Source organism: Taudactylus pleione, unplaced genomic scaffold (assembly GCF_031769625.1).
Source record: "Taudactylus pleione unplaced genomic scaffold, aTauple2 ptg001804l, whole genome shotgun sequence".
Classification (NCBI taxonomy): domain Eukaryota; kingdom Metazoa; phylum Chordata; class Amphibia; order Anura; family Myobatrachidae; genus Taudactylus; species Taudactylus pleione.
In genome coordinates, this window is record NW_028286201.1 from 398330 (window position 1) to 410000 (window position 11671).

The following is an 11671-nucleotide window of genomic DNA, read 5'->3' on the forward strand; positions in this document are numbered from 1 at the left end:
ACTATTGCCTCCATGTCCCCTCATTGCACTATTGCCTCCATGTCTCCTCATCCTCATTGCACTATTGCCTCCATGTCTCCTCATCCTCATCGCACTATTGCCTCCATGTCTCATCGCACTATTGCCTCCATGTCTCCTCATCGCACTATTGCCTCCATGTCTCCTCATCGCACTATTGCCTCCATGTCTCCTCATCCTCATTGCACTATTGCCTCCATGTCTCCTCATCCTCATCGCACTATTGCCTCCATGTCTCCTCATTGCACTATTGCCTCCATGTCTCATCGCACTATTGCCTCCATGTCTCATCGCACTATTGCCTCCATGTCTCCTCATTGCACTATTGCCTCCATGTCTCCTCATCCTCATTGCACTATTGCCTCCATGTCTCCTCATCCTCATCGCACTATTGCCTCCATGTCTCCTCATCCTCATCGCACTATTGCCTCCATGTCTCCTCATCCTCATTGCATATTGCCTCCATGTCTCCTCATCGCACTATTGCCTCCATGTCTCATCGCACTATTGCCTCCATGTCTCATCGCACTATTGCCTCCATGTCTCATCGCACTATTGCCTCCATGTCTCCTCATTGCACTATTGCCTCCATGTCTCCTCATTGCACTATTGCCTCCATGTCTCCTCATCCTCATCGCACTATTGCCTCCATGTCTCCTCATCCTCATCGCACTATTGCCTCCATGTCTCCTCATCCTCATTGCATATTGCCTCCATGTCACCTCATCGCACTATTGCCTCCAGGTCTCCTCATCGCACTATTGCCTCCATGTCCCCTCATCCTCATCGCACTATTGCCTCCATGTCTCCTCATCCTCATTGCACTATTGCCTCCATGTCTCCTCATCCTCATCGCACTATTGCCTCCATGTCTCCTCATTGCACTATTGCCTCCATGTCTCCTCATCCTCATCGCACTATTGCCTCCATGTCTCCTCATCCTCATTGCATATTGCCTCCATGTCACCTCATCGCACTATTGCCTCCATGTCTCCTCATCGCACTATTGCCTCCATGTCCCCTCATTGCACTATTGCCTCCATGTCTCCTCATCGCACTATTGCCTCCATGTCCCCTCATCCTCATCGCACTATTGCCTCCATGTCTCCTCATCCTCATTGCACTATTGCCTCCATGTCTCCTCATCCTCATCGCACTATTGCCTCCATGTCTCCTCATTGCACTATTGCCTCCATGTCTCCTCATTGCACTATTGCCTCCATGTCTCCTCATCCTCATCGCACTATTGCCTCCATGTCTCCTCATCCTCATTGCATATTGCCTCCATGTCACCTCATCGCACTATTGCCTCCATGTCTCCTCATCGCACTATTGCCTCCATGTCCCCTCATTGCACTATTGCCTCCATGTCTCCTCATCGCACTATTGCCTCCATGTCTCCTCATCCTCATCGCACTATTGCCTCCATGTCTCCTCATCCTCATCGCACTATTGCCTCCATGTCTCCTCATCCTCATCGCACTATTGCCTCCATGTCTCCTCATCGCACGATTGCCTCCATGTCTCCTCATCGCACTATTGCCTCCATGTCTCCTCATCGCACTATTGCCTCCATGTCTCCTCATCGCACTATTGCCTCCATGTCTCCTCATCGCACTATTGCCTCCATGTCTCCTCATCGCAGTATTGCCTCCATGTCTCCTCATCGCACTATTGCCTCCATGTCTCCTCATCCTCATCGCACTATTGCCTCCATGTCTCCTCATCCTCATCGCACTATTGCCTCTATGTCTCCTCATCGCACTATTGCCTCCATGTCTCCTCATCCTCATCGCACTATTGCCTCCATGTCTCCTCATCGCACTATTGCCTCCATGTCTCCTCATCGCACTATTGCCTCCATGTCTCCTCATCGCACTATTGCCTCCATGTCTCCTCATCCTCATCGCACTATTGCCTCCATGTCTCCTCATCCTCATCGCACTATTGCCTCTATGTCTCCTCATCGCACTATTGCCTCCATGTCTCCTCATCCTCATCGCACTATTGCCTCCATGTCTCCTCATCGCACTATTGCCTCCATGTCTCCTCATCGCACTATTGCCTCCATGTCTCCTCATCGCACTATTGCCTCCATGTCTCCTCATCGCACTATTGCCTCCATGTCTCCTCATCCTCATCGCACTATTGCCTCCATGTCTCCTCATCCTCATCGCACTATTGCCTCTATGTCTCCTCATCGCACTATTGCCTCCATGTCTCCTCATCCTCATCGCACTATTGCCTCCATGTCTCCTCATCGCACTATTGCCTCCATGTCTCCTCATCGCACTATTGCCTCCATGTCTCCTCATCGCACTATTGCCTCCATGTCTCCTCATCCTCATCGCACTATTGCCTCCATGTCTCCTCATCCTCATCGCACTATTGCCTCTATGTCTCCTCATCGCACTATTGCCTCCATGTCTCCTCATCCTCATCGCACTATTGCCTCCATGTCTCCTCATCGCACTATTGCCTCCATGTCTCCTCATCGCACTATTGCCTCCATGTCTCCTCATCGCACTATTGCCTCCATGTCTCCTCATCGCACTATTGCCTCCATGTCTCCTCATCCTCATCGCACTATTGCCTCCTCATCCTCATCGCACTATTGCCTCCATGTCTCCTCATCCTCATCGCACTATTGCCTCTATGTCTCCTCATCGCACTATTGCCTCCATGTCTCCTCATCCTCATCGCACTATTGCCTCCATGTCTCCTCATCGCACTATTGCATCCATGTCTCCTCATCCTCATTGCACTATTGCCTCCATGTCTCCTTATTCTGATAGCACTATTGCCTCCTTATCTTAAAAATAAGATTGATAGTTAAATGACAAAAGAAAATGTATATATCTCTTTCAACAAATGTAAAATATACGCATTTTATATCGCAATAGTCAGGACATTAGCTAATTGCATTTCTAGAGAATAAAGTAATTCCGTAGGAAAACAATTCACCGCAAACCATAAAATTGGCTGCTAAATACTTTATTAGGGCCCATTGTAACCTAAATGCGTATTTTCCCGTAGTAAATGCAGGAAAGGCGAGGGTACGGAGGAGCAGGATAACGCGTTCCCATGATTATTATAGTGCTCAGAGTATACTGCAAACACCGGTAAGCGGTATATCAGCCGCCAAGTACAGAACCCAACAATGTGACCTCTCACCTCCATCAGCTCAAACAACAGGCCGGGCTCGATGACCACCGTGAGCTCATACTCGGCGGCATTCTTGCCTGGGACGGCCCCAAGGAAGACATCTCTCACTGAGCAGGCGGCCTCCACAGCTTCCACCAAGCCTGGCTTCTTCCACGTGGGATTAGACGTGATCCAGCCACCGAGGAACACACTCTCGCTGTCTATAGGAAGGGAGGACAGTACGGCAGTAACACAGCTTGGCATAACCACTCACACTATCGCTGTCTATAGGAAGGAATTACAGTACGGCAGTAACACAGCGTGGCATAACCACTCACATGATGTTTAATACAACTAAAATTGCTACATTAATATCCACAAAATGGAAATGAATATACTGCAGATGGTTTTTCTCCATCACCCACCTAACACGACTTTACATGATGGATTCTATTAATGCCCTGTACAATCCGTATCCCTCCAATGTTGTGCAGTGTGTGACGTCACGCGGTGCTCGTCTGTGAGTAACCAATATACCGTCTTCTATTCACAGATGTCACTATAATAATGCATTTTACATTAAGCTTAGTCCACAAATAGAGTTATCAGTGTATAGAGAGCAAATGGGGGGAACTAGGCCAAATTATTACATTAGAGTCGCCCTGATTATAGAGGCAGCCAGTCTGTTGGCAGAACCTATATCACTTTGTGCCTCACGCCTCAGTGAGGTGAATTGTGAGTTAAGTGGCTGCGTTACTGTGCATATAGAGCAGCACATCTACCTTTCTTGTATGGCAGATGCTGGAACACCTCCTCCGCCAAGTGCGGGAGAATGGGAGCAAACGAGCGGACCACGATATCCAGGGCCTTCGCTATGGCTGTCTGGCAGGAACGGCGCTTGGGGTGTCTCGCGTCTTCACAATACAGCCTGAAAGCAGCACGCAAGGAAAATGAGACATCACTGGAGGAGCCAAAGTCTGTGGTAACGGAGCTCATGACATCATTCACGTGTCATAACTGGCTAGTGACATAAATACATGGTAAATCCCCTGCACAGAGTCTAGGCCTTGGGACGGTCCTAACGCTAAGCAATGACAGTCCCAGGATACGATGAGAGAGTCCTATACACACAGAGACGCACAGATGTACAGGAGTATACTGACCTGTCCTTCACTATACTGAAGTAGAAGGTAGACAGCTCTCTGGTGACCAGCGCCTCCAAGAGACGGACAACTTTCCCAAACTCATAGCTCTTGTACGCCTCAGAGACCTAAAGAAATGACTCCATGTTCATCCAGCGATTATTCCGCTGCCGCACGTGGCAATTGTACATCACTACTCTTAGATTGTAAGCTCAGTGGGGCAGGGACATCTATACCTCAGTGTAACATGAACAGTAGCTAATAATACAGGAGATGCAGGAAGCTTTATTGTGGGGAGATAATAACGGACAGCCGGAGACGCGGCGTACCTTGCTGGCGTAGTCATGAAGCAGATGCAGCAGATATTGGTCTATAATGTACATCTCCGGACCAGGGACCGCGTCAGTCTCCGGGGTGAATCCGGACAGGTTACCCAGCATGAACCGCAATGTGTTCCGCAACTGGAAGATTACAGACAGGGAATGATGGGGGGCACAGTGCTGCCATGGCGGGCAGGACGGCCGGATAAAGGGGCATCGCACTGAGGAGGACATTACATGTAAACACATTTTCTTCACTCATCATCACAGGTTCCATCCATGTCAGAGAGAAGCGTATCGGTCATTAGAACCCTCACAACCGGCCTGTAGAGCGCACAACGCCATTTTGTGACCGAGCGTCATGAGCATATAATGCTATTAAGAAGGGAGATAAAGTACAGACCTCTCCTGTCATCTCTCAGACACAGACTGTAACATGACAGGAGCTGATTGCTTGGTACTTTCTCTCTAAGGCTTAGTAGATAGACCCCCTATCTCAGTGTACAGTGGTAGGCAACCCCAGTCCCTGCGGGGGCATTTTACTACATCCCAGGGGTATGATCGCATCCTGCAAGGCGATATCGCGCCCAAACCGCATTGCAAACGCAATCATTCACAGATGGGTCCCATCTCACCGTACAGTGGTCGGCTCTCTGCATATACAATATCTGTATTACTAGCCACAATACTCCATATAACAACTCACCCTATAACGTATATTACCTTATTGATGTCGTTACGCGCTGCGTTCAGTACGGTCGGTCCAATCATCACCTCAGTAAACACATTGGACTCCGCCACCCACCAGCGTAAAACGTCAGCTCCATAGGCCGGTTCCGTCTCTTTATCCTAATGCAGATAGTAACCCATATAATGACATCACTAGTAACCATTATATAACATATACGGACATCACTAGTAACCACTATATAACATACACAGACATCGCTAGTAACCACTATATAACATATACTGACATCGCTAGTAACCACTATATAACATATACTGACATCACTAGTAACCACTATATAACATACAGTACACCGGCATCGCTAGTAACCACTATATAATATACACCGACATCATTAGTAACCACTATATAACATATACTGACATCACTAGTAACCACTATATAACATACACTGACATCGCTAGTAACCGCTATATAACATACACTAACATCGCTAGTAACCGCTATAAACACATATACCGACATCACTAGTAACCACTATATAACATTTCCTTTGCATATATCCACCTTATTGCATAGGGACTCGGACAAGGGAGAGGAAGGAAGGAAAATGAAGGAATGAAGGAAGGGGAGGAAGGGAAGGAAAGGGAGGAAGGAAAGGGAGGAAGGAAGGGAGGAAAAGGAAGGAAGGAAGAGTAAGGAAGGAAAAGGAATGAAGGAAGGAAAAGGAATGAAGGAAGGAAAAGGAATGAAGGAAGGAAAAGGAAGGGAAGGCAGGAAAAGGAAGGGAAGGCATGAAGGAAGGGAAGGCAGGAAGGAAGGGAGGAAGGAAGGGAGGAAAAGGAAGGGAAGGAAGGTAGGGAGGGGAGGATGGGAAGGGAGGGGAGGGAAGGAAGGAAGGGAGAAAGAAAGGGAAGGAAGGAAAAGGAAGTAAGGAAGAGGAAGGAAGAAAGGAAGGGGAAAGGGAAAGGAAGGAAGAGGAAGGATGGAAGGAAGAAATGAAGGAAGGAAAAGGAAGGGAAGGGAGGAAGGGAGGAAAAGGAAGGAAGGAAAAGGAAGGGAAGGGAGGGAAGGAGGGGAGGGAAGGGAAGGGAAGGGAAGGGGAGGGAAGGAAGAAAGGGAGAAAGAAAGGGAAGGAAGGAAGAGGAAGGAAGAAAGGAAGGGGAAAGGGAAGGAAGGGGAAAGGGAAGGAAGAGGAAGGATGGAAGGAAGGAAGAAATGAAGGGAATGAAGGAAGGAAAAGGAAGGAAGGAAGGGAGAAAGGAAGGAAAAGGAAAAAAGAGGAAGGAAAAGGAAAGAATGAAGGAAGGGAAGGAAAGGAAGGAAGGAAAAAAAGGGAAGGGAGGAAGGAAAAGGAAGGGAGGAAGGGAGGAAAAGGAAGGAAGAAGAAGGAAGAAAGGGAATGAAGGGAGAAAAAGGGAAGGAAGGGAAAGGAAGGAAGGAAGGAAGAGGAAGGAAGGAAGGAAGGAAGGAAGGAAGGAAGGGAAGGAATAAAGGGAGAAAGAAAGGGAAGGAAGGAAAAGGAAGTTAGAGGAAGGAAGAGGATGGAAAAAAGGAAGGAAGGAAGGGAGAAAGAAAGGGAAGGAAAAGGAACGAAGGAAGGGAGAAAGAAAGGGAAGGAAGGAAGGAAGGATAAGGTGGGGAAGGGAGGAAGAAAAAGGAAAGGAAGGGAGGAAGGAAAAGGTGGGGAAGGGAGGAAGAAAAAGGAAAGGAAGGGAGGAAGGAAGGAAAAGGTGGGGAAGGGAGGAAGGAAGGAAAAGGTGGGGAAGGGAAGGGGAGGGAGGGAGGGAGGAAGGAAGGAAGGGGAAGGAAAAGGAAAAGGAAGGAAGGAAAAGGAAGGAAGGAAAAGGAAGGAAGGAAGGAGAAGGAAGGAAAAGGAAGGAAAAGGAAGGAAGGAAGGAAGGAGAAGGAAGGAAAAGGAAGGAAAAGGAAGGAAGGAGAAGGAAGGAAAAGGAAGGAAGGAAAGGAAGGAAGGACAGCAAAGGAGAGGTGGATACTATTAAAAAGAAAGTAAGAAAAATACAGAAAATGTGATATAACATTATATAATGTAGCAGTGGGCGGCAGGTCTGATAGTTATTATTGGGTACAGAGGAGATAAATGTAGAACTCTGAGTAACAATGTGTCAGTAATGGAAGGAAAAGAAAGGAAGGAAGGAAAAGGTGGGGAAGGGAAGGAAGGGAGGAGAGGGAGGGAAGGGGAGGGAAGGGGAGGGGAGGGAAGGGGAGGGGAGGGAAGGGGAGGGGAGGGGAGGGGAGGGAAGGGGAGGGGAAGGAAGAAAGGGAGAAAGAAAGGGAAGGAAGGAAGAGGAAGGATGGAAGGAAGGAAGAAATGAAGGGAATGAAGGAAGGAAAAGGAAGGAAGGAAAAGGAAGGAAGGGAGAAAGGAAGGAAAAGGAAAAAAGAGGAAGGAAAAGGAAAGAATGAAGAAGGGAAGGAAGGGAAGGGAGGAAGGAAGGGAAGGGAGGAAGGAAGGAAAAGGAAGGGAAGGGAGGAAAAGGAAGGAAGAAGAAGGAATAAAGGGAATGAAGGGAGAAAGAAAGGGAAGGAAGGGAAAGGAAGAAAGGAAGAGGAAGGAAGAAAGGGAAGGAAGGAAGAGGAAGGAAAAAAGGAAGGAAGGGAGAAAGAAAGGGAAGGAAAAGGAACGAAGGAAGGGAGAAAGAAAGGGAAGGAAGGAAAAGAAAGGAAGGAAGGAAGGAAGGAAGGGAGGGAAGGAAAAGGAAAGTAGGAAGGAAGGAAAAGGTGGGGAAGGGAAGGGAGGAAGGAAGGAAAAGGTGGGGAAGGGAAGGAAGGAAGGAAGGAAGGAAGGAAAAGGAAGGAAAAGGAAGGAAGGAAAAGGAAGGAAGGAAAAGGAAGGAAGGAGAAGAAAGGAAAAGGAAGGAAGGAAGGAGAAGGAAGGAAGGAAAAGGAAGGAAGGAAAAGGAAGGAAGGAAAAGGAAGGAAGGACAGCAAAGGAGAGGTGGATACTATTAAAAAGAAAGTAAGAAAAATACAGAAAATGTGATATAACATTATATAATGTAGCAGTGGGCGGCAGGTCTGATAGTTATTATTGGGTACAGAGGAGATAAGTGTAGAACTCTGAGTAACAATGTGTCAGTAATGGAAGGAAAAGGAAGGAAGGAAGGGAGGGAAGGAAAAGGAAAGGAAGGGAGGAAGGAAGGAAAAGGTGGGGAAGGGAAGGAAGGGAGGAAGGAAGGAAAAGGTGGGGAAGGGAAGGAAGGGAGGGGAGGAAGGGAAGGGGAGGGAAGGGAAGGGGAGGGGAGGGAAGGGGAGGGAAGGGGAGGGGAGGGGAGGGAAGGAAGAAAGGGAGAAAGAAAGGGAAGGAAGGAAAAGGAAGGAAAAGGAAGGAAGGAGGGAATGAAGGAAGGAAAAGGAAGGAAGGAAAAGGAAGGAAGGAAAAGGAAGGAAGGAAAAGGAAGGAAGGGAGAAAGGAAGGAAGGGAGAAAGGAAGGAAGGGAGAAAGGAAGGAAAAGGAAAAAAGAGGAAGGAAAGAATGAAGAAGGGAAGGAAGGGAAGGGAGGAAGGAAGGAAAAGGAAGGGAAGGGAGGAAGGGAGGAAAAGGAAGGAAGAAGAAGGAAGAAAGGGAATGAAGGGAGAAAGAAAGGGAAGGAAGGGAAAGGAAGGAAGGAAGAGGAAGAAAGGAAGGAAGAAAGGGAAGGAAGGAAAAGGAAGGAAGAGGAAGGAAAAAAGGAAGGAAGGGAGAAAGAAAGGGAAGGAAAAGGAACGAAGGAAGGGAGAAAGAAAGGGAAGGAAGGAAGGGAGGGAAAGGGAGGGAAGGAAAAGGAAAGTAGGAAGGAAGGAAAAGGTGGGGAAGGGAAGGGAGGAAGGAAGGAAAAGGTGGGGAAGGGAAGGAAGGAAGGAAGGAAAAGGAAGGAAGGAAGGAAAAGGAAGGAAGGAAGGAAGGAAAAGGAAGGAAGGAAAAGGAAGGAAGGAAAAGGAAGGAAGGAGAAGAAAGGAAAAGGAAGGAAAAGGAAGGAAAAGGAAGGAAGGAAGGAGAAGGAAGGAAGGAAAAGGAAGGAAGGAAAAGGAAAGAAGGAAAAGGAAGGAAGGATAAGGTGGGGAAGGGAGGAAGGAAAAGGAAAGGAAGGGAGGAAGGAAGGAAAAGGTGGGGAAGGGAGGAAGGAAGGAAAAGGTGGGGAAGGGAGGAAGGAAGGAAAAGGTGGGGAAGGGAAGGGGAGGGAGGGAGGGAGGGAGGAAGGAAGGGGAAGGAAAAGGAAGGAAGTAAAAGGAAGGAAGGAAGGAAAAGGAAGGAAGGAAAATGAAGGAAGGAAGGAAAAGGAAGGAAAAGGAAGGAAGGAAGGACAGCAAAGGAGAGGTGGATACTATTAAAAAGAAAGTAAGAAAAATACAGAAAATGTGATATAACATTATATAATGTAGCAGTGGGCGGCAGGTCTGATAGTTATTATTGGGTACAGAGGAGATAAATGTAGAACTCTGAGTAACAATGTGTCAGTAATGGAATTGCTCTGGGCAGTTACAGTCTCACCTGTCCCCCGTTTATAACAACATCTGGGTCCACCACATTCCCGACAGATTTGGACATCTTCTCTCCTCTCTCACTCAGTGTAAAGCCGTGTACAACCACGTTCCTGAGAGACACGGAAATACTATTCATGCATCTACATCATTTTAGATCAACATATACACACATACAGTATATATATATATATATATATATATATATATATATATATGTGTGTGTGTGTGTGAGAGTGTCTCTGTGTTTATATATATATATATATATATACACACTTACATTTGTGGCCCGGCACTCAGGTACCCTCCGGGGTATATATGCTCATGTGGCCCCTCTGGGAATGCTGGATTCCTTGTATATCAGACGGGAATGAGGCTGCACTAGGAGACTTTTTCTTTAGCAAAATTCAAATCAGTGGTTTAATCGTGTCATCATTTTCATCTACGTTTCGAGGACTGAATCCCCGTCATCAGGATTGAATTTTGCTAAAAAAAAAAAAAAAAAAAAAAGGCTCCTAGTGCAGCCTCATTCCCGCCTGATAGAGATATATATATATATATATATATATATATATATATATATATATATAACACACACAGTGCATCCGGAAAGTATTCACAGCGCATCACTTTTTCCACATTTTGTTATGTTACAGCCTTATTCCAAAGTGGAGTAAATTAATTTTTGTTCTCAAAATTCTACACACAATACCCCATAATGACAAAGTGTAAAACGTTTTTTGGAGATTTTTGCAAATTTAATAAAAAAAAAAAAAAACTATAGCTGCATACACACAACGATTTAGTAAATGAACGATTTTAGTAAACGATTTTCGTTCATTTTCCCATTGAAAAAATGAACGAAAATCGTTTACTAAAATTGTTGATTTACTAAATGTAATGAACAATTTTTTTGAACTACCAGCAATTTTTGCATATTCCCTTACTGAAAATCATTGAGTTGGTCAGTCTGACTGAACTACAAACGTGAACACGCATGAACGATAATTGTTTGTCGTTTTAACTCATAAAGTGATCGATTTTTTCAACAACTAAACGATAAAAGATATCGTTAATCGTTCAAAAAATCGTTGTGTGTATGCAACTACAGAAATCACATGTACATAAGTATTCACAGCCTTTGCCAAGAAGCTCAAAATTGAGCTCAGGTGCATCCTGTTTCCACTGATCATCCTTGAGTAAAGGCCCCCATACATCAGCAATTGATTGCAGTAATCATGAATTTTGCAATCGATTGTGTATAAAAATCTTTCCCTTTTTCGATTGATTGCAGATTGCAGAGATACCACAATCGATTGAAAAAGGGAAAGAATTTTATACACAATCGATTGCAAAATTCACGATTACTGCAATCAATTGCTGATGTATGGGGGCCTTTATTCCTACAGCTTAATTGGAGTCCACCTGTGGTAAATTCAGTTGATTAGACATGATTTTGAAGGCATACACCTGTCTATACAAGATCCCACATTTGACAGTGCATGTCAGAGCACAAACCAAGCATGAAGTCCAAGGAATTGTCTGTAGACCTCCGACACAGGATTTACTCGAGGCACAAATCTGGGGAAGGGTACAGAAAAATACCTGCTGCTTTGAAGGTCCCAATGAGCACAGTGGCCTCCATCATCCGTAAAAGGGCCCTAGTCAGGGAGGTGACCAAGAACCCAATAGTCACTCTATCAGACCTACAGCATTCCTCTGTGGAGAGAGGAGAACCTTCCAGAAGGACAACCATCTCTGCAGCAATCCATCAATCAGGCCTGTATGGTAGAGTGACCAGACGGAAGCCACTCCTTAGTAAAAAGCACATGGCAGCCCGCCTGGAGTTTGCCAAAATTCAACTGAAGGATTAT

At 46.1% G+C, this 11671-nt stretch overlaps 1 protein-coding gene across 1 annotated transcript in view; it reads right to left on the reverse strand.

Annotated features, from left to right (window-relative positions):
• The window catches only part of IARS2 (isoleucyl-tRNA synthetase 2, mitochondrial), a gene marked incomplete at its 5' end in the record, with an annotated part of 211516 nt that overhangs the window by 10583 nt on the left and 189262 nt on the right, over positions 1–11671 (reverse strand). The window contains 6 exons of the mRNA XM_088465027.1: positions 3193–3383; positions 3945–4090; positions 4326–4432; positions 4634–4765; positions 5348–5473; positions 9808–9910. Of these exons, the coding sequence (XP_088321153.1) occupies positions 3193–3383; positions 3945–4090; positions 4326–4432; positions 4634–4765; positions 5348–5473; positions 9808–9910 (805 nt within the window). The remainder of the gene's footprint in view (positions 1–3192; positions 3384–3944; positions 4091–4325; positions 4433–4633; positions 4766–5347; positions 5474–9807; positions 9911–11671) is intronic.